This window comes from Falco punctatus (assembly GCF_963210335.1).
Source record: "Falco punctatus genome assembly, chromosome: 12".
Lineage (NCBI taxonomy): Eukaryota > Metazoa > Chordata > Aves > Falconiformes > Falconidae > Falco > Falco punctatus.
The window spans coordinates 33,895,662-33,919,049 of NC_137592.1; the positions used below are offsets into that span (position 1 = coordinate 33,895,662).

At 45.8% G+C, this 23,388-nt stretch overlaps 2 protein-coding genes across 3 annotated transcripts in view; both read right to left on the minus strand.

The window, feature by feature from the left end:
* Positions 1 to 5,659: 5,659 nt before the first annotated feature.
* On the minus strand, positions 5,660 to 21,061 carry APMAP (adipocyte plasma membrane associated protein). Of its 2 annotated transcripts, XM_080408909.1 has the most exons (10): positions 20,906 to 21,061; positions 17,090 to 17,206; positions 13,899 to 14,014; positions 12,511 to 12,606; positions 12,046 to 12,138; positions 10,008 to 10,124; positions 8,853 to 9,027; positions 8,262 to 8,396; positions 7,696 to 7,888; positions 5,660 to 6,610 (listed from the first exon to the last, which is right to left on the minus strand). In XM_080408909.1, exons 1-10 carry the CDS (start codon positions 20,995 to 20,997, stop codon positions 6,401 to 6,403), a joined length of 1,344 nt encoding a protein of 447 aa, XP_080265035.1. In that variant the 5' UTR covers positions 20,998 to 21,061; the 3' UTR covers positions 5,660 to 6,400. The 2 variants fall into 2 exon arrangements, with proteins under 2 accessions (XP_080265035.1, XP_080265036.1); XM_080408910.1 differs by lacking the exon at positions 12,511 to 12,606.
* Positions 17,090 to 23,388, minus strand: part of ACSS1 (acyl-CoA synthetase short chain family member 1) — a 46,985-nt gene continuing 40,686 nt past the window's right edge. The window contains exon 15 of the mRNA XM_080408906.1: positions 17,090 to 17,206. The gene's annotated coding sequence lies outside the window, so the exon portion shown is untranslated. The remainder of the gene's footprint in view (positions 17,207 to 23,388) is intronic.

The window sequence follows — 23,388 nt, forward strand, 5'->3', positions numbered from 1 at the left end:
TGTGTGAGGCATAGGCATCACCCTCGGGCTCCTCTGGGAGCTGTGCACAGAGGGCTTCCTCCCCTTTTGGGGAACCCCAGCCCCTTTCTCCGGCCACCAAAACACAATCTTGCTCAGACAAGATACTGCTCCTGCTTCTTCCTATGTGTTCACACTGGAGAAAAGCCAGCCTCAGAGCTGCAAAGTGTCCTGTTGCCGCACCAATACCATCAAGAGAGAAAATACACCTGCTTTTCTCCAAGCTTGACTTGTTCCAGCTTTCCTCGATGCTCCAGGCAGGTGTGTCATTGCCCACCTGGAACTGTAACATGCCATTGACATGTGCAAGGAGCCCCTAACAGCAGCAACAGTCTGCACAAGAGCTGCGGAGATTTACGCCTGTTTGTGCGTTCCACAGTGTATTGGGCTGGCATGGCAAGGTTTTGGTAGCAGGGTGGGTGTGCTACGGGGGGAGGGGGCTTCTGTGAGAAGCTGCCAGAAGCTTCCCCCATGCCCAATGGAGCCAGTGCCAGCCGGCTCCAAGAGGGACCCCCCGCTGGCCAAGGCTGAGCCCATCACTGACAGTGTCTGGGACAGCACAGCTAAGGGGGGGGGGGAAACCAACCCTGTGCAACAAGCCACAGCAGAGGTGGGGAGTGAGACTGCGTGAGAGCAACAGCCCTGCATCCCCCAGGTCAGTGCAGGAGGGGCACCGGGCACCAGAGCAGAGATTCCCCAGCAGCCTGGGAGGAAGACCATGGTGAGGCAGGCCATTCCCCACGGCCCTCAAGGAGGTCCACGGTGGAGCAGATCTCCACCCACAGTCCAGGGAGGGCAACAGTAGAGGAGATACCCACCTGCAGCCTGTGAAGCCCACAGGGGAGCAGATCCCCACCACTCCCACCCCCAGCCCAGGAAGAACCCCACACCGGAGCAGGGGGATGCCCGGAGGAGGCTGTGACCTGTGGGCAGCCCACGCTGGAGCAGCTCCCGGCAGGACCCGTGGGGAGAGGAGCCCAGGCTGGGGCAGGGTTGCTGGCAGGGCTTGTGACCCTGTGGGGACCCGGGCTGGAGCAGGCACAGCCTGCTGCACCCCGTGGGGGGGACCCACGCTGGAGCCGTTCACGAAGGCCTGCAGCCCGTGGGAAGGACTCATGCTGGAGAAGCTTGTGGAGAACTGTCTCCCATGGGAGGGACCCCACACTGGGACAGGGGCAGAGTGTGAGGACCCTCCGCCTGAGAAGGAAGGAGTGGCAGAGACAGCATGGTGGTGGACTGACCACAGCCCCCGCTCCCCATCCCCTGCGCTGCTTCCTGCAGAAGAGGTAGAGAATTCAGGAGGGAAGTTGAGCCCGGGAAGATGGGAGGGGTCAGGGGGAAGGTATTTCTAAGTTTTGGGTTTATTTCTCATTGTCCTACTCAGATTTGAATAGTAATAAATTAAACTAATTTCCCCAAGTCAAGTCTGTTTGGCCATGACTGTAATTGCCAAGTAATCTCCCTCTCCTTATCTTGACCCATGAGCTTTTCGTTATATTTTCTCTCCCCTGTCCAGGTGAGGAGGGGAGTGACACAGCAGCTTTGGGGGCACCTGGCATCCAGCCAAGGTCAACCCACCACACACAGGTATTTTAATGCTACTGCATTATTCTGGGAAGATCGCATTTAGGAACAACCAGGGATTAAAATCACCTGCGCATCTATGAAAATACTGTTCTTAAGCAACCATTACACTGAGTAACGAAAGAGCTGTGTGTCAGTCAACCTGTTTCATCCAGATTCAACAATATACCACCCTACTTCTGCATATTAAGGATGGACTACCAGGATTCGGCACAGCACCAGGAATGGGAGCCACCACCACCTGAGCTCAGGAAAGGCACCCCTTCCAGCCTCTGCAGGCGTTGGGTCTCCTTGCACTGGAGGTGTGCGGACTCTGCATTCAGATACATGTCACAAGATCCTTCAACTGCACAATGACACCTCTACCTGCGATTCCACGCTGGTCCCCCACCAACATAGCAGCCATCATAACAGTAATTGGCCTCCTTTCAATTTGAGTAGCCATGGAGGGATCAGCAGTCTTGGGCCAGACATCTCTCTCACCAGGAAGAGCCAAGCATACTGACTTTCTCCTAGACCTTGGTGCCTCACACGCCGCCATCCTGCTCTGCTTCAGGCTGAGCTCTTAACTTGCAGGGCCAAGCACGGTGCTGAGAAACCTTGCAGACAAGTTCCAGGTCACTATCAAGACACAGGAGACAGCCAGATCCCCTCTCTCTGAGGAAAAGGCCAACCCATATTTACATCCATGAAGCTCCAGCTAAAATGAAATGTTAAGATTCTTATGACAAATGAAGTAGCAATGGCCTGGTTAAGCAGCCTGTGACCATACAAAGTTTGTTGCTTAGAACGATAAAGTTGTGCCACCTACCACAGTTTACATTTGGTGCTTTACAGACTTCAGGGGTCTTTATTTTATTTTTTTTAAAGGGAACTGCTGACTGACCAGACGTGTACCTGATGAACTCTATTTGTAGAGGCTGGACAGACAGGCTTTATTCATTCAGAAAAATTAAATTGAAAGAACTGCACATACTGTCCACAGGCTTAACCTTTAGACAAACCCATTTAGACTGACAGGTATTCAGCCACTTTCTAACAAAGCACAGACAAGAGCAATGACAAATTTCTATTGCCCAGGGCATACAGGACAGGCAGGGCAAGACATCAGAAACTATAAAGACTTTTATGAGTACAAATTCCTGCTTGCCCCTGAACCCCAGAATTCACCTCCTGCCCTCAGCGCAGAGCCTACCTTTTGTCTGCCTGCAGTTATTTCTAATGCAGCTGTAGCTAAAAGGCCCGTTCCTTACAGCTGGAGAGGTCTGGCCAGCAAAGAACCCGCACCACCAGCCAGAAAAAATAGTCACCAAACTCTCATGAGATGCCAGGGTCAGGAAACCCAACTGCCCAAGGCATCAGCTCAGCTTCCTCCATGCTACAGCACCAGCCTTTACCACCGACTTGCTGCATTTTATAGGTAAATTGCTCCCCACAGGGTGACTCTTCCGCAGACAGCTCCAGCATCTTCATGGTATGCAGCCTCCTTTCCTGACTGTGGCACTTGGCACAACAACTCTTCCTGCTAGCCTGCTACCACAGGATTAAGAGAAGAGCTCAGAAGCCAACAGCCCAGATGATTAAGGGCACTAGCAATCTTCCTTTAGAGGAAGCTGCTTCTGGGCTTCAGTTCTGCCATGAAGATTAACCATTTCTAGTGGTTTTGCACCTGCCCCGAGATACTTATGCCTGGCCACTGTCCGACAGTATCCTGGCTTCAGCTGGGATAAAGTTAATTTTCTTCTTAGTGCTGTGGTTTGGATTTAGTATGAGAATAATGCTGATAACACACTGATGTTTTAATTAGTATAAATATTACTTAGCAACAAGTCAAGGACTTTTCAGTTTCCCTTGCGCTGCCAGTGAGCAGGTACACAAGAAGCTGGGAGGGAGCAGAGCCAGGACCTGAAGCAGCCAAAGGAATATTCCATACCATTGAGTGTCACGTTCGGTATATAAACCTGGGGGAGTTGGCTAGGAGCCACTGATCGCTGCCTGGGGACTGGCTGGGCATGGGTCAGCAGGTGCTGAACAGTCATACTATGCATCACTTGTTTCTTGGGTTTATTCCTCTTCTTCCCCCCTGCCCCTTACAACTACTATTATATTTTACTTTATTTCAATTATTATTCTTATTTCAATCTACAAGTTTTACCTTTTTCCAATTCTCTTCCTTATCTTACCAGGGCGGGGGGGGGGGGGGGGGGGGAGCGAACGAGCGGCTGCGTGGTACTTAGTTGCCAGCTGGGGTTAAACCACAACAGACAGTTTGGGCTAGACCACCCAAAAAAGTCACCCCAGACAAAGCCATACTCTGTTAGACACCTCTTATATTTGGCATTCTCTTTTCTCCTTCCCCAACAAAAGCAAGTTATTTGCATGGCCTTTGGGTCTTCTGTACTTGCCACTGAGCTCAAAGAGAACTGAAAAAGATCAAGAACTTTTTGGTGGGGCCACAGGATCAGCGTACTAAGTCTCCAACAGTGGTCAGGAAGGAGTGAGAGGGTGGGAGAGCAGAAAAAGGATCAGAACAAAAAAAAAACCACAAAAAAACACTTTCAAGAGAAACTCTTCATACATCTTACCTCCCCTCAGGCATCAGCAGTGCTACAACTTACTTTCCCATTTCTTAACTTCAGGAACAGTGTCTTAAAAGGGAATTAGTCACACAAAAACCATCACATTTGGCATGCCAAAACAGCCAAGGTCTACCACTTCATTACAAAAGACAGCACAAGTTATTCAGTCAGACACCTCGGCAAATGAATCGCTAGAGGTAACTACGCAATAACAGGCAAAGCTGTGCTTGCCCCAAGGCTACCAAAGCACCAGAATGAAACAAGCCTTACAGCAGACTTGATTTTTCCACTCCAATTTATGATCCCACCAAGTTCAAATTTCGTGTCCCACCAGAATGGGACAGATAGCTGCAAGGACCAGCAGAGCAACACGCACCAGCTGCTGTTCGAACTGCCTGCCCTCCTGCTTTCTCCCAGAACGAGACATTGCAAGCACATCCCGTTCTCAGCCCTTCTTCGGTGTTCCCGCAGCAAGTCTGCCCACCCTGGGCAGGCCACACCACCCCAGCCTTTCAAGCTTACCACAGTATCACTCTCTCTCCGTCTCCAAACTGTTAAGATAGGGCTCAGCTGGACCAAAGGTCAGAGCCTGCAGCAACTCGCCCACTGGGCTTCTTTTGCCTCCTACTGAGCTCCCTCACAAATGCAGCAACCACCAGATCAAGCAAAGGGGCTTGCAGCCCCCGGCCTCTGCAGGAATAAGTCAGCCTGATTCAGCAGCCATCAGCTACCACGACTGCTGCAGCCTGGTAGTAACACAGCTGACAGAAGCACTGACAAAAAAGAATCACTTTTTTTTGCATATCCCTCCATTAATAGTCAAGCACAGAAGGCTCGTGAAAGCAGATCACATTTTAAACATCACCTTCCCCTTCACTGGTGCTTTGCATTACCTATCAAGCAAATCTGGATTATTTCCTTTTCAAAGGTGAGGAAATTGAGCAATAGCAGAAGTTTATGTTTGACTATCACCCAGCGGCAGAAGAAGAGAGCAGCAAGGTCTTTAATCCCAAAGCACAAACCAATCCACTAAATCAGAGCTACTGAGGTAATTAATCCCTTCAACTCTTCAAGATGCAAAACTTCTTACTTAAAATGTAACGCTGCAGCCTTTCCTTTATAGTAGTTGACAGAAAAGCATTCTCTGGATTTACCAAGCAGAATATCTGTTAACAGAAGTAAACCGGTTCCTTGGAAGATGTCAGAAAACATCCATGAGCTACTATGGCATTCCAAGATTTTCCACCAAAGCGTTCCTCATCCACTTTCACCAGATTGTACAGGGGCCCTTTCGGTCTACATCCATCTTCAGACCTCAGCCTTCCCCAAAACCTTTACCAGTTCTCCATACAAAGCGTGCTGAGGAGGAGTCCTGCAGCTGGCCCTCTTCCCTCCCGCACCTCACAGGAATAGCCACCTACATAACAAACAAGAGACTTAGGGGACCTGGTAAACACAGAGGAAACACTACAAGTGACCCTTTTTAAACCCACTGGCACTAGTCTTTAATAACATAGAAAATACAACTTTCATTAATCATCTGACTGCAATGCTAAAAGAAACACAGGAGTCCATATTTAATGATCAAATTTGATTCTGCATGTTGATTAACAGTTAATTGTAGCATCTGATGTTGATTACACAGGCTGAAATTGAAGAAACCCAAATGGTGTAACTAGATTTCTAGGCATGTTCTGGATGTTGCTGCCTCTTACCACAGCACCATGGTATGACATTAGAATATGCACTGTAATCACTCCTAAACAGGAGGTTCTAAACCAGAAATAAACACATGCAAGACATCCTCTTCAATGCAAATCATACACAACTAAATTCCATACATCACAAATCCTTCCAGTGTAAGGCAACACAGACTTGCATTAAAGGTAACAGATGATGTCTCTTTAAGATGACTCCAAACAGGGCTGGGCATGGAAAAGGAATGGCTTTTCTTCGAGTAGCACACAGCCGTATGAAGATGCCCCGCCATACTCCTCAGATACTAATAATTACACATGCCAACTCCAAAGCAAGAGCAGTCAAACCAAGGAAGAGGACAACTACAGCAAGCTGTATGTTTTCCTGTGGCAACAGAACAGTGCTACTGCACATTAACAGACTTTCACGTTTTGCCTTTAGTCACACACTGCCTCAAACACATGTCTCCTTTGTACCTCTGGAGTATTATAGGACTGTGGCACTTTATCATGGATGGACAGTTAAACATGCTGAAGATTAAGTCTGCAAATAAACGGAGACCGGAAGGAGCCCAGGTAAAGATATCCATTGTGCTCGTGTGCCTCGCTAACATAAGCTGCCATCACTCCATTGGGATCATGAAAGCTTCTTCGGTAGGATCCTGTCTCACTAAGCTCAACAACAAGGCTATATTTGGGCACAAACTTTGTCACAGTTTCCTGACTCAGCAACTAGAAGAAAAGAAAAAAAAGAAAGTTAACAACAACAGATTTTGTCCTCCACAGTTAGATCTCAGACACTTACACAAAGACCACTCCACACTCCTTGGAAGAAGCAGCTAAAAACACAAGCACACGTTTTGAGTAAACACTATTACATAGGCTTAACACATAAACATCTGAAAAGCCAACTTTTTTTTTTTTTTAAAAAAAAAAAAAAAAAAAAAAAAAGACCAGCAGAAGCATACTTTACTCCATCACTAGGCTGAAAGGATGTCCATGCAAGAGACATCAGCTTGTTCTGGTGCACATGATGCCAAGTAGCAGGCATCATGCTCTGCTCCCCATAGCATCAGTTTGTTCAGGCTGCTACGCTGCACCAGGAGAGATAACAGGTTTTGCAGGGACAGCACAGTTCGCTTAGCTGAAATGGCACTTCCATCCTAAACATTACTTGTTGATTTTTTTTATTTGGGTTTGTTGGGTTTTTTTTTGAGAACAGAAGTATTGTCAAGTCTTTGTACTGTTTAAGAAGCACCATGCCATTTCTTTAGCATCAGATATTCCTTACAAAATACATTATACTTGCTCATTCTCATCCTAAAGGAGTTACGACATAAAAACAGACATACTGAGTCAGAACAAAGTGTCACCTAGCAGCACACATAACATATACACTGTCTCCTAGGATGCCTAGGGTAGTCATTAGACCAGGTCAGACTTCCCAAATGCTCTCCAGACACCTGGCAATAAGGAGTTTAGGCACTTCAGGTACAAAGGTGAAGTCTTCACATATCCCAGTGTAGATCCTGTGTTGCTGCATGGCTAGAGCAGAGATAGTCTCTTTTTCTTTCTGAGATCGAGATGGAAGACAAATTAAGAGATGTGTACCTGCTACTCAGAGAAGCAAATGTTAGTTTTACTACCTATGAATATATAAGGACTGTTCTCCCTGGGGAGAACCACATTTTTAACCACAGCACTAAAAAAATTTTAGAAATCTTCTTGTGAAGAGGAAGAAACAGGACAAACAAATATTTATCACTTCCATTCCTATACCAAAGGTGATTTTTTTTTTTAATTTAATTTTTTTTTACCTTAAATAACATCCTTTTAATCCATGGTTTTTCAGACAAGAAATCCAACAAAGAAAATCCAGGATTGGGCCGGACAGCTGACATAGCTACCCAATATCCTCCAGAGCTGCTTAACCTGATATTATCTGGAAGACCAGGCATATTCTCAACAAACATGTCTGCTCCACCTTTCATCAGCCCAGACACATAATACCTGGAAGTTACAGATAGTAGGATTAAACTACTTGAGTTAACATGTCCTAAGTAATAAATAAAAGTTCCAAAAGGAATTAACTTAAATAAAATTATTTTTTCCCCTCATTTTCATAGAGGGAAACACAGCACAGCCACATACCTCTCCCCGGGCAAAAGGCAGCTTACCCACTATGCTCAAGGAGCCCATGATGGAAAGATTATGCAGTTCAGATGTTTACAGTGAAAGAAAAAAAATGAAGTATTGATGAAGGCCACCTTCTTTGCCATTGATAACTAGGCACAAATAGAGTGCAGGGTTTCTTTTGTCATTCGACTCATTTAAACTACCTCTAAATAGAGAGCAGTAATAATTTCAGAAAAGTCATACTCACCTCCTGATTCTAGCCATGGTTGTCTCCTGCACCAGAACAAAGTCTTCTGCAGGAGAGAGCTGGACACCATTAGGAAACCTCAGCCCCACCATTAAGACTTTCACTTCTTTTGTTACTGTGTCATATTCAAGCAGGCTAAAAAGAAAGCATTATATATGGTTTTGAGTGAAGACAAATTATTTATTCATCTTGGTTTAATACTCCAGGCATTCTATCATCTCTTACATGAACTTCACCTAAGTTAAAAAGGCACAAGAACCAGGAAGCATTTGTTTATGAACAAAGAGAAATGCTAAGCCACTTGAGACTGACAGCTTTCATGAAGGATTTAGGCTGAACATAAAGCTAACACCTCCCCTTTTAAGATACATGTTCCATGCAAGTCCTCTTGAAGGAAAAAGAGGAATCTCATTTATTTTACTGCAGGTCTCATTAGCAACATCCACACATTTTCTCATCCTCTCTTGGACAGTGCAGCATTTACACAGGTGGTTTATAAAGAGAACAAGCTTGAAGACCAAGGAAGTAGTGAAGTCCATTCCTACAGCTGAGCTTACAATAAATTAAATGCCTTGGGGAAGAGATACTTGCCGCCCATCATCTGTGCCTTCCATAATCAAGAATAAGTAGTCTCGTCTTTGCCATTTGCTACTGGAGTCAGTGAAGTAGATTTTCCTCCCATCCCGGGTCACTGTAAGATCATTCACAAATGACAACTTCTGACCTTCAATTAGTGTTTTGGTTGACACAAGCATTTTTGTTTCACCTGGTTACAAAAACAAGAAAGAAAGAAAAAAAGCATACAAGACAAGCTTTTGCATGTCCTGCCTTGGAAATGAGTTAATGCTAACATGAAATTAGCAGGCACTTCACATTTTTTTTCCATTTGTGCCTCTTAAGTAATAAGGTTTTGTGTTGTAATGGAACAACTCAACACAGTGTGAATGACCAGGAGAAAATACTCTTCAGGGTTTACTAGTTTGCTTGTTTCTGTTATGACTGAGCTAATTTGGTAGCCATCTGCCATCAAAAGGGGAGACCTTGATTATACCTCCTAGAGCCACACAGTCTGAGCCCTTCGGTTACATTTCACATAGCATTTGGCTAGCCTCCCTCTCCCCACCTGAAGCCAATCTGAAGGTGTAAACTGAAAGTCAACCCTACACAAAAGCAACTATGGCCTTCTGACAGCACAGCTCCTAAAACTGAGATCTGGCTCAGTGACATACAATGAAGGGCACGATGCAACAGTGCTTTTCTCAGCAGGAACAAGTCACTTGATCTTCAGCCACACCACAATACATCTTTCTTCAGTTTCTATAGATTTGGGTTACAGGGAAGTTAAGAGCTCTTCACTTCCACACAGCGAGATCAAGGCAGAAATGAAAGTACAACAAGCATGACAAAAAGTTTTTGTAACAGCAATATTTTTCTTCCCCTGTATGAAAACTGAAGCAGCTACACAGAGCTTTATTCACGGATCCTGAGGTACCAATTTTGACAAGCAAAAGCGTATGTCACCACAAGATAAGCCACTGGTAACTCTGATCCACATAGACAGATAGAGGAAGTGATTGCTACAAGACAATAAATATCAGGTTCTTGCATGGAATATTTCACCCAGACAACTCCAAACCACTTTAGAAAGAAGGCAGGCATTGTTTTGCCTGCAGTGTCTGGCAAAACTGCAAATGAAGCCCAGATCTGTCAGTGGAAGAGAAGAACTTCTGAGCAGAAAAGTCATACCTGTACCAGGATTAACTTCATAGAGTCCATAATAAGCATCTGCCACAAAAAGGGTGTTATTTGGCCCCACTCTGATGCCAAGTGGTCTTCCACAGGCTGGCTCATCTTCACGAGTTCCTTAGAAAACAATTTTAAATGGTTTTCCAAATAGAAATAAATACAAGACATTCAGGCTACCTATATAGGTCACACTGTAGCTTAACAAAACTCTGCAGCCACCACCACACACATTCATTAAAGAAACTATTCTTGCTCTCCTAGGTGTGAGTGAAATAGATATCCCCATGTTTTTACCAGTCTAGAGATAATCATAGAATTTGCCAGGCTGGTAGCTAGGTAACAGCTGCCCCAAGTAGGGCTGAAATGTCAGAAAATTGGATTTAACTAAATGCTGCTTCTCAGAAGGAATCAGTTTTACTGCAAGTTTCTCTCTTTTTTTATATATATATTAAAAAGAAAAAAAAACCCACACAACAAAAAAAGAAACACACACATGCACATCTTGGAACTTTCTTTTTCTGGAAGGGTCCAATGCTGTCATGAAACTGCTAAGACAGACACTGAAGACTTCTATACGAGGAGGAAGGGGAATACTGCAAGTCTGAAGAATTTATCTATTTGAGTCCTGAAGAACTGAGAACTTCAGGACATCCATGGTTTGAAAGATTAACAAGAGAAACTCCTGGAGAAGAAGGCAGTCAACTACAGCCTTCCCACTTCCCTCCCCAACTTGAGGAGGGCAAAAACTGAAGTCTAGGCTCCCCACTACCTCTTTGGCCCCAAAGAAATATGGCAGCATAACCTTCCCACCTGTCCCAAGTTCAACGTAGTGCTCTCTGTACAAGTCCAGTGGAAAAGAGCAGTGAAAGGTGACTTCACACCCACCTCAACCCACATTCACCCCCACGCAGCCGCTGGGGGTCCAGCTTCCGATCAGCTGGCAGCAGACTTCATTGGCAGTGGGTGCCAAGGCTCTCCTACCTGTTAGGCAGCCATAAGAGGGCTTCCAAATCAATCCAGATCCTAACCACAGGAACACCCACGTAAAATTGCAAAGCTAAAGTGATGAACGTGTCAATGCAAGCTACATAGAGATAGCAACAGTTCCTGTCCATAACTTCTGTCTAACTGGCAACCAGCACGGGGCTGCAGAACCTCCTGTAAGGTTCTACATCATTACCACAAACAAAGCTACCCAAAGCCCTGAGCACACACCAGCCAGGCTTCTCAGACCGCCCAGACAGAACAAGATGGCCAACGTCAAGCTTCCCCACAGAAATGGTTCTGTTAATAAACAAGCCACCACCAGTTTTTCTCACTCAGTTCCAGAAATCTCACTAAATGAAGCGTTGTTGTTAAGTAAGTGGTTCAGAAAGTGATGTGGTGTCAACAAGAAATAACTGCAATTCAGCAGTGAGAAAACAAATATCATGACCAATGGAAGATCTCTGCTAAAGTAGGTGCAGCCACCACAACCCCTCACTGTACTTACAAACAGAGGATGGGAAATTAGTACAGCAAGACACAAGGAAAAACTCCCTAGATGGGGAAGGTGGTATTTATTTTCAGAAATCTCTAAATAATTTGATCTTTCCCACTCACACATTATCTCAGAGTTCATTCCCTCACACTTGTTTAGGAGTCCTCATTTTATGGGGTGGTCCTTTATCTCAGAATCTTGCCGACTTCAGCTTCCATAAATATAAGGCCAGGTGGCTGCCCATTTTTTTCTTGTTTAGGATACATGCTTTTTCTAGACGGACTAAAAGACTAAAATTTTACTGCTGGGAACAAACATCCTTTGTTATCAAGAGCACTCATTCCTGTTCTTTTGACCCTTTGTTCTGCTTTTCCTTCCAGTGCTTATATACATATCTGCACTCATACTTCATTCATACAGCGTGTTAGTACTTCTGCTAAAAACCTCTACAGAGGAAGATATGCACTTGCATGAGCAACCCAGGCAGAACACATTTCATCAACACAAGCTCTGACCCAGACATTTTCAGGTACATTATATTCAGAAGCTGTCACTCACCACAAGGACCATGGCCAATTCTGGCTATTGTTTGTATTTCCCCATCTTCAATCTTGATAATCTTCCCATCAGCTGTCCCAGTAAATAGCACATCTGCAGAAACAACCAGTGTGATTAGCTTGATCACAAAGCAGCAGCGGCAAACATCCTTCCACATGATGCTTCTACCAGCACGAAGCAGAATTCATGTTTAAGACAAAATGAACTAACAGTCTTCCTCAGTCATAGCAAAAGAATAAAGAAGAAAGGGGAAGATGAAGGCAAATAAAGAGTATTTGGTTAGATTTCTTGCAACTCAAATAGAAGAGACAGGATTTAAGCCTTAGGAGTTATGAATATGGTATACGAAGCTTTTCATCCATTAGTGGTCCAAATCCTTGGTTAAAGGTGGACATATTGGGTAGATCCCTCTGGGAAAATTTCTACATCATCATAAAATGTAATCAGGCAGTGCATCCATCTTACCACTCTTCAATGAGAGAATGCCTAGATAAACCTTCTCATTCTGATACAGTCCACATAGGCTACTGGACACCTGCCAATGCTCGTATTGTATCAGTTCTGGAGAAGAATTTCAAAAACCATAGCAATTAACAACCACTCAAATAAAAAGCATTGCCAAATCACTATATCCATGCCAAGCAATGTGATCGCACAAGACAGACTCACTGAACACAAACAACACACAAAACTTTTTGATACAACCGAATTAAATGAAAGACCATTGGATTAAGAGAGTCTATTACCTGGGCTTTTCCATCTCCAATTTAGCTGACATTTAAAGTTTGCTAATTACACTTCTAAAAGGGACTAAGACTTCAATGTTTATTCATACAAAACTTATTCCCAGTCAGTTTGATTATTTCACCCGTAGTTCAGTTGTCCCTTGCAGAAAGGTTTCAGTAAGGAGTTTCCAATGAGATTGATGAAATTAGGTAATAGAAAAAAAAAAAAAAAAAAGTAGCTTCAGGTAGTCACTTTAGCACACCGTTAACAGAGCTAGGTAGAAAAAGCATAATCTGAGGAAGGAATTTACAGTTGTTCCTTACCGAGTAAAATAATTTTAAAATACTTTACTACTTTATTAGAAGCTATAGCAGAAGAAAATAAATGATACAGCTACTAAGCACCTCTTGTACTGAAGGATATTTCAGTAAAGGCATTGCTTGCAGCTCCCACACCCTTTCCTTTTCATATTAAAACAATCAAGGACTCCTGTCAAGAGTAGTTTCTAGCCTTACCCCCATTCAGGAGGCACAGGGGAACAACCCCTGCACAAAGCTGGTTTCCTATTACGTGGCTGTCATGCCATTGAGTCCAGCCACCTCATTAGAAACTGCTCAGAGGTGACATGGGTTTGTGATCTGGGGAGAACACATGTGCCAGAAGGATGGCACCTGTAACGCCTGCAGGCACACTAAAATATCAAATTGATAAACCAGCACATTTACATTTTTTCTGCCATGTAAAGCAAAAATGAACACCACAAAACTCAGCTCCCACAGAGGCAATAAGCATTCGAAGAGTAGGTAGTACCCTGTAAATATTATTTCCCAGTTAAGAACTAGCCAAATGAAAAATGAGACCACTTCCTTCAAACATAAGCACCCCCCGACTACATTGCTGATACTTTCAGCCCTGGAAGACAGGGATTTTTAATCTGGCAACAAGATTTATTTTATACTGGGGAAAGAGGAGAAAAGCAGTACATAGCAGCCAGCTTTTGCTGCATAACACATGTTTTATAAAAACCTGTCTAGTTTGTTATGTAGGGCTATATTGCTGAACAAACCGTTGTCTATGGAGCAACATTTGAAGACCCTTCCTTAAAAGCTTATTTTGGCAGTGCTTACCCCCAATATTGACAATGGACTCGGGTCCGACCAGCTGATTTTCCCATAGCCGCTCGGCTTTACGTAGCTTGATATTGGGCTCTAGCACACCGGTCAGGAGGGGAGGCTCCTTCAAGCTAGAAAACAGAACACAGACCTCGTGATCCTTTGCACTAATCTCTGCAAACACTTTTGAGCAACGTATTGGATCATTTTTTTTCCCAGTTTGCCAACTCCTGCAAACCTGACCTATGCTTTACAAACAGTATATTTCAAAAAAGAAAACACAGCTAACAAGCTGAAAAATTTACTCTTGTTCATTAAGGATCATAATTCATTCTGATGATCAGAGAAGTTGGTGTTAATGTGTTCCTAAGATGTATCTGGAAAGCTATACAGTTTCAAGTCCAAAAACATGTTCCTAGTTCATCCGTCTTACACAAAGGCAAAGATTTCTGCATTGCCGCAACACAAAAGAGTAACTGCGCCCTTACTCAGCCAAATAGGTTGTTTGTACCCGAGTATCTTTCCTAAGTAGATATATGAAAACATCTGAGGAAAAAAGTTTTAAAATTTAAAAGCCTGGCATTTTAAAATACACCAAGATCTGACACTGTCTAGTATGTTCATCACAGAGACAAAAATATTTTTTAATTACTAACTAGCATACAACTAGGGAAAAAAGTGTTCTGGTAGTTTGAACACTAGGAAACATGTGCTCTTGTACCACACTGAAACATACATTCTCGTGCATGACTTGAATGCATTCTCATAGAGAAAGACCACCTCAAAGGAGTAAGTTACACAGAAACTTAAAGGGTATTGAACTGAGACCTCAAAATGACAAAATAAGGTCCAATCTTACAAGCCCTTTTTCACATAAATAACCAGGTTCAAGCTAACTGGATTTCCAACTAACTACAGAGATACGGAGAAGGAAATAGTAAGATGCCTATGCAGCTTCAACTTAAACATCAGGCTCCAAAGCCCTGTGCTTGAAATCCAGCCTTAATTGTGCTGACAAATTTGAGTACGTTTCAGTCTTAGGTTCTTAAAAACTCACACATACGGCAGCTCAGTCTTCATGAGTTAAGGATTTAAAGTTATTACTAAAAGCTGCATACACGCCCAGGGTGCTAAGCTCATTAAGTGTTCATTCACAAGAGTAAGCTAAAGCTCCCTAGGCCTTTTTGCAAGAATTTTCAATTTTTGTTGCTGTTGTTAAGTAACTCCTTATATGACCATAAACAAATGCCTTCCACCTGTAGAATCTTAAAAATACAAGGTTTCACTCCAACACTTGCCCAGGTTCACAGGATCCAGAACATTTGTCACCAACCACATCACAACTCTACTACTCACATGGTCAAAATGACTACAATTTCCAGAGCTTCAGTGACTTGGGGGCGGGGGGTAGTCAACTGAAATCACAAACTATAAAAGCCAGGACAATTGAGGAAAAAAGGTTCACAACACAATTCAGGAGGAGAAAAAAGATACATACTTTTATCTGTCTGATTACAGCAAACTTTCCTTGAAGTATGTATTAGTGCAGTGGCAACACCAACTGAATTACTAACTCCTGCCCACAGGAGATTTAAAGCAGAGTTGTCTTTATAACGCTAACAAAGTCATTTCCCATCCCCTCTTCCAAGCATTACAGAGTTTCAGATAAGAATAACAGGCCTTCAGATAAAAACTCATTTGCGGGAACTTTGGACAGTTGCGTTTGCAAGCAGAATATCCTCCCTGGGATCAGTATTAACCAAGACAGGCTCATAGAGAAAGAACTTGAAATAAACCAGAGTTGCAGGAATTTCACATGGAGTTTCACAGATCACATCTGCTTCCCTCCCCCCTTTATTCCTCATTATATCCAGCAGCTTACAGGAATAACACCACTGCTGGCAAACAAGATTTCTAAGCATTCTTTACCAAAGGGATTGATTCAGACAGCATCTACCTCCTCGAGCTTTTTCAAAACTTTTCACAAACATGACACAGAATCATCCTATCTAATGTACGGACCCGAACCGCTTCTGGCAGTGCAGATAAGAAGCTAATTAAGAACGTACAGCAATAAAAGCCAGTGACCTGGGCAGGAAGAACAGTTCTCCTGGTCTTGTAAAAGGGACTTAAAGTTTTAAGAAATGTAAGTGTGCAGAACACTGTTACCCTGGCCCACAGTTAGACCAGGACTACATAATAGGAAAAGCATTCTAGACACATCCTGTTGGCTTTCAGAATTACTGTTCAGTTGCAATCCATTTCAGGGAATCGGGTTTTGTTAACCCAGCCACAGCAGAAAGGGTTTCGCTATGACTTGCAGTGATGTCTAACAGCCTATTGGAAGGACTTGCAAGTACTACCCAACCACATTAACAGTTTCCTTCAACTCCAGAGATATTTAAAGCGTTGTTGTTCCTTTACATTAAGAAATTAGCAAGCTGATCATAAATACCTATCAGATTAAGCATTTTCACTTACTTCAAAATGCCAGGAGCACTGACTCCACCCTATGCTAACAAAGCATTTCACACACAACTTCTCCCAACACAGGTCGCATCTCTCACAGCTGATTTGCTGTTACACTACACATTTGATACAGATCTCGATTCAGATGTTTATGAATCCAGACAGGGCAGAAATCACCCAGCTGCACTACTTTACGAGATCTGCAGTTAAATATAACATCACCATATGGTTCCGCTGGTACAAAGCACCAAATCAACCCAGTCAGGTTATCCATTTCAATTTCCACCCTCAGAGAAATAGGCTCTCTGACAGAACTACAACAGCAAGGGGTACGGCTTGGTCCTTACGGAAAATGCAGTTCTCATCTCAGAAGGCAACAGTGCACGTAAGTAAATCATAAGCTCCACTGACAGCCACAACAACAGAAAATAATTTTCTAGATTAATGATCAAAGAAAGTAATTCAGCTCCTCCAATGATCAGTAGTGACACAACTGCATAAGATAGCTCAGAAACAGACTGGGTATGTGAAGCAAGCCACAGCAATGGATAACTCTGCAATTACTCCCCAGTTTCTTAATTCAGTTAGAACCACTTTACACAGCTCACTCTGGTTTGCTGGGGAAAAACAAACAAACAAACCAATTAACCTCCAAAACACTACAGAACACATATGAAAAGTTATGCTTCAGTAACATTTATTTCAAATATTATGTTTATTTCAAAGCAACAGCTTACCTTATAGACTGAGGGTCTATAGGACAATCCAGTAGAACAGTTACTCCAAGCAGGGGCACAGTCAGAGATGCAGCCAAAGTCAAGAAGGTAACACGGAACACCTTGCTGCTGTAAGTACTGCCAAAACGAGACAAGAAATAAGATTAACAAGCTAAGCTGTTTTAAGATCCAATAACCTTTAAAAATTCTTTAAGAGCCTATTTTCTTCACAAAAGGAACCAGAAATACTTTTGTTCAACCATCATCCTGAATGACCTTTAAGGTCCATTTTGAACTCCTTAGGAAAACAGGAAGGGGTATTTATTCAGTCTCAGCATCCCAGCATCATACGAGGCAGAGTATTCTCATCCACAGGTTTCATGCACGCTACAAGTCACAGCTAACTTAAGGAAAAGAAAAAAAAAGCCACCCAAGAAATGGCAGGGAGGTGTGGTTTGGTTAGGATTTTTTTAACTTGATCTTCAGTTTTGACAATGGTTTCCATCCCAGCACAAATTTTAGATGAAAAGTTCAACTAAACAAACATTACAGGCAGTTGGTTTGAAACCCAAGCCCCAGCACACAAAAGAAATTAAGTATCTTCTATTTAACCATGAAAACACACAACAACAACAAAAAAAACCTGGAGAAAAACAGATTTTGTTCTTGACAATTTTAGAGGCATTTATCAGGCATTTACAGAGGAAAGCACAGTGCCACGCTCAACAAATCCTAGCCTTGAACTGGAAAAACAGCTCCCAGTTTTAGCTACTCTGAATAATTCACTGTCACGGCCAGCCAGTCTCCTTGCAGGATCAATTAAATAAAGGCAAACAGTGCCTGATGGTTCTGCATTAATCCTTGGACCACTTCCACCGTTTTGCCCTTCATTAGCCAATCATTCTTGCAGTAGGAAACATGAACTACTGCCCAGAGCCCAAATGTCGTAACTGGGGAGTTAATGACACATGCTTGCAGTACTGATACCACCATCAACGTAACCTTTGGGATCAGCGGCTAGAACAGCAAGGACAGAACTAGGCCTGGATTTGGTCACTGCTTGATTGCATGCACAATGTACAGAAGTTGGACGATTCATAATCCATCCCATCTCTTCCGTGATGGCACAATCGCTGCTAGCCCCTCTCTTCTGGCACCAGACGTAGGCAGTTAGGATGGAGGCCTGTCCCAAGCCACTGCCCAAATCACCAGGCTTTGCTGAGGTGACTGCTACAAGGATGCTGACAGTCTGCCACGACGAGAACTGCTGCTGCTGCTAGCCCAAAGCCACCGACAGTTCAGCTTGCTCCAAGAAGTGCTGTCAGCCACCAAACCTTCCCCATCTCCCCCAAGGCACTGACCACCTGAGCCTACTTCCTCTCCATCAGCATGCCAAAGTACTCCTGCTATCAGATATTTTAAAAAATAAGTTTTATTTATCACACTCAGGAATGCAGCATTCCCATCATGAACTTCAATAGTGTTACAGCACTAAGCCCATCTCCACCTGAGCTGCACCAGGCTGGGAAACTGCTTCAAACAAGGTTCCTCACCCACACTGTCCTCTTCATACTTCCCAAGAGTCAGACTGCCCTTGTAATTTATTAGAAGAATTCAGCACTTCCTACTCTAACAGCAGATGTCTCCAAGAAGCAACAACCTCCCAGTCTCTTTCCTTTTGGATGTGGAATTGAGAGTGGATGGTAGATATACCAGGAGATCCCCAAGTTCACAAAGACAAAGACTTTGTCAGGCTTGTCCTTCCACTGTACTTCAAAAGATGAAGGCTCAAAACTAAGAGATTAAAAGTACTGTCAACAGACACCGGAGCATCTTTGTGACAGCTGAGAATAGCTCACACAAAAGGAAGCAGATAAAGATGAATGGGAACTCATCTGCCAAAGCTAACTTAATTAAGAGCTCCTGAAAGCATGATTTAAGTAAAGGCCATATTCCTGATCCCCATTCAAACTTGCAAGAAATTGACAATAAAGGAAAAAGGCAGGAAGAATGAGGTGACAAGCAAACTCACACTTCAAGCCTGCAAAACATAAGACCTATTTTAGACAGTGATGAAACTACAAGAATTTAAATAAACACCAACAAGTTTAAAAAAAGATGGCAATTAAAAAGTCAGCTGCTCAGAACCCTTATAAAAGTAAAGAAACAAAACATACCCAATATAAAATACTGACAACTAAGTCACTGACTGGTCACTGGAAAGAATCTGTGAAGTAATGGTTCACCAGCACTGATAAGCAAAACAGAAATCTTTTGCTAGTTGTGTCTCTGACAACTAATCCTACATGGACTCCAGCCACAAAACTCAATAATGCAACTTACCAGGACTCCAGGTATAACAACAGCAATTTAGTGGTCACCAAAAACTAAAAAGAGAAGCCATCGCACCAGGTCTTGAAGACACAGTAGGCTGGGAAGAGGATACTATGGGTCACCATAGCCACAAGTCCAGGCTGCCTCATCCTCTTGGCAGAGGAACTACTGGGGGACCAAAGGGAAAGCAACTATCATCAAGATTTTCTGCCAAAGCTCTCAGCCAGAAAAAAGGCAGCCTCCGGAATTTCTTCCACTGGTTTCATGCAGGACAGTAGCATGAGAATACGGCCTGTGGATACTCTGGATCATTGCTGGAGTCCTAGAAATTAACTGATTTGAGCAAAGTTACCAAGAGAGGCTGAGGCCAGGAAGAGCTGTCTCTCAAGCTGAGAGATGCTGATGAGTCTTCTTCAAAAAGAGGCCTATGCATGCAAGCCATCACACACAGCCTTCCATTCCAATGACCCTGAAGGGCAGAGATAAGAATCTGCAAGATACTCAGATCAGGAAAACACATAATAGATAGTGAACCAAAGTATTACAAGTCATCAACTACCTTATTCTGTAGAAGACAAAGCAAACATCACCACTTTCTTAGTGCAGCTATTGCTTTTAGTTACAGCGAAGCTAGTTTTGTATAAAATCCCTACACAGAAAATTGTAAATGGAATGTTCTTGAACTCAGCCACAAACAAATGGACTGTTTATAAGGTTATTCTATTTCAGATACACAGAGACTAGTCGTTAAGCTGCAGATTACTCTTTAAACTATTGCCAAATATAAACAGACTAACCAGAGCTGTACAGGATTTAATCACGCGCACAATAGATCTGTGCAAGCCACAATGGGATAACTGTTATTTCTTGACTAGCAAAAGACAAACAGTACTTAAACAGACTCATAGGAAAAAACAAACAAAACCAGCCACAAATTAAAACTTTTTTTTTTTGTCTTAAAGGAGGCGTCAGGCCCTGTCTAAAACCCTCCTCCCTCCGTCAGCCGTCTCCAGCAGAAGCGGGAGCACTTGGGAGAAAAGCCCCGGCTGGGGAGCAGGGAGGCCGGGGGTCCCCGCAGGCTGACACCCCCGGCTGCCCCAGCACCGACCTGCGCTGCCAGCCAAGCAAGGCGGCCGGCTCAGCGCCGGGGCAGCCAGCCCCTCCCCCGCCAGCACAGCCTCCCCCGGGGCACCGACCCCCGCCAGGGCCGGCCCGCTCCCAGCACCGGTGCCTCAGCCGGGCCCAACGCCACCCCACGGGCCCGGGTCAGGACGGGCCTCCCAGCCGCCCCCACAGCAACCCCCCAACCCCCCCCCCCCCTCCTCCACCCCCGGCCAGGCCAAGCCCTTCCCTCGGGCCAAGCCCAGCTCCCCCTCACACCACCCAGGCCCGGCCCGGGCCCTCAGCGCCCCCCGGCCCGCATCAGGCCAGGCCTTACCCCCTCCCACAGCAGGCCCCTCCAGGCCCCCCCGCCCACCGAGGAGACGCCGCGCCGAGCCCCACCTGCCGTCCTTAGCCTCCTGCACCGGGCTGTCCTCGGTGATGACCTGCGGGCGACAGGACCGGCGCTGCCGCAGCCCCTCCGCCTCATTCATGCTGCCGCCGCCGCCGCGCACCGGGGCCGCGGGCCCCGCCCTCTCACACACACCCGCGGAGCCGCCCCTGGCCCCACCCCTTCAGCCACAAGCCCCGCCCCTACCCCCCGCCCCCGCTAGCCGGTCGGGCCTCCGCGCTACCGGCCGGCGTGAGGGCACCTCGGCGCCTCTCCCGCTCCGCCCCGCCGGTGGGCAGCACGGGCTAACGGCCACCGCGCCGCCACGGGGAGCTCGGCGAGCTCCAGCGCTGCCTCCTGGGGCTGCCGCAGCCGGCCCTCCGCCGGGCGAGGCCTGGGCGCAGCGGGCCCCGGCCGCAGGGCCCGCAAGGTGGCGCTAGCAAACCGCGGGGGAGCAGGCGCGTGTCCCCGCGGGGGGCGGGCAGGCAGAGGCTCTGCGGCCCGGGAAGCGGCGCTTTCGCTGGCGACCGAAGAGCCGATGTGAGAAAGGGAGCGGCCCGGCCCCGCCACCTGCCTGCGCCCCTCACGGCCCGTGCCCCCGGGGGTGACCCCCGCCTTTGCCCGCCGCCGGCTCCCCCAGCACCACCTTCGCTCCTCGGCGTTAACCGGGCGTGCCGGGGCTGCCTGGCTCCTCCGCCGCGGCGGCGTTCCGGGAGGGCCGAGGCCGGACCCACGGCTTTGCTAACGCCGCAGAACCCAGCGGTCAGCAAGCGCGCCGGGGCCAGCCCCAGCTCCGGCTGCCGGCACCAAGCCCGGGTGGAAGCCCCGGAAAGGCTGTTCGGCACCCAGCCCAGGAGGGAAACGCGTGGGTTCTCCCACCGAGAGGGGCTTTGGCCAGGAAAGGGGGGCGGGGGGGGATTTCTCTCTGCTGTGAGCACTCAGCAGCGCTGCTCCCTAAAGGCACCCGCCTGTCTGACCAGCCACCTCAGCCAGGACCCCCGAGGGCACCCAGCCCTGCTGCGAGGCTGCTGTCACCCCTGAGGGCACACGGGGCTGAGGCGGAGGAGTACAATGGCATCCCCAAGGTCCAATAGGTAGGAAAGAAACTGAGGTTTCTGCATGCCAGGTGCAGAATAAGCACTAAAAAGCACTGGGTTTCCACTCTTCCAGCCTGCACAAACCAAAATGCCGAAGTCAGCTTTGTCACTGCAGGCACAGGGAATCCAGGCAGGTACGCAACAGCTACAGAGGAATTGAAGCAAGAATGAGAAATCTGCTGTGGCAGATCATTTGTTACCAGTGTTTGTAGGCTGGTAATTTTGCATGGCTGTGACCATTTCCACCCCAGAAGGTGGTTACATCCCCAGATACTTCTATCCAGGACAAAGCAGGGCTAAACTCACTGCCATGAAAAACATGGTGTGCCCCTAGACTCAGCCAGAAGACAATTTCCTGTCCCGAACTGTCTGTTTTCAAGCTGAAAAAGTCATCTGTTCCTGCCAAGTTTAAAACCAGAAGCTTGTTGTTGAAATCAGTTTCTGTGACTTTAACTGGCCACAGAAACAGCCTCTGAATATAATTGTATTAGGCTAGAAAACAGTCTCCATTTTACCAATAAATTATCAGTAAATAAATCAGGGCAGCTGAAGTAGTGAAACATGAAGTGAGGAGATGGGCACCTGCCTTTCTATCTAGCCCTTTCTGTAACTTGGGAGACACTTGCCAGAGGGTTGCAAGAACTAAGAGTGGCGCTGGAAGCTTTCCAGAAGCAGCTGCTGGAGGTAACTGGAGAAGTGGCTAATGAGGTTGTTAGGTGCCTGTCCCTGCATTACAGCTATAGAGTTATCCACATGGTATGCAGAGGGCAAAACACAATCTTCTTTACTTCTTAATGGACACGGCACCCTGCACAGGATGTGTTCTGGGCACTTACTGATCCATGGCACCTGGGAACAAATTTCTTCTCATCTGCTCCGCTCTGGGACAGCTACACACTCACTTTCTACATGCTGCTGTCTCTCATGTTCGCCACACACATCCCATTTTCACTCCTTTTCTACCTGTGCACAGTGTGCACAGGACAAGGAGTTTAGCAGCTGAACCATCCGTATCAACTAATGGTAACTAATCGTTCTAATTACTCTGTTTGCATCACACAAGAAAATCATAGAATTACAAAATGGTTTGGGTTGGAAGGGACCTTAAAGATGATCTAGTTCCACCCCCCCTGCCACGGGCAGGGACACTTTCCACTAGACCAGGCTGCTTTACCCATCCAGCCTGGCCTTGAACACTGCCAGGGATGGGGCATCCACAGCTTCCCCGACCAACCTGTGCCAGTGCCTCACCACCCTCGCAGTAAAGAATTTCTTCCTAACATCTCATCTCAGTCTCCCCTCTTTCAGTTTAAGGCCATTTCCCCCTTGTCCTATTGCTACATGTCCTTGTAAAAAGTCCCTCTCCAGCTTGCCTGTTGGCCCCTGTAGGTACTGGA

Bases quoted from the DNA above. Each gene is read 5' to 3' on its own strand.
- APMAP (XM_080408909.1), bottom strand. From the start codon at position 20,997: ATGAATGAGGCGGAGGGGCTGCGGCAGCGCCGGTCCTGTCGCCCGCAG. The intron at 12,139-12,510 runs GTAAGATGGATG...TTGTTTCTGCAG, and splicing joins CATTCTCTCATTGAAGAGTG to ATGTGCTATTTACTGGGACA. The intron at 10,125-12,045 runs GTGAGTGACAGC...TTGTTTTCTAAG, and splicing joins AATTGGCCATGGTCCTTGTG to GAACTCGTGAAGATGAGCCA.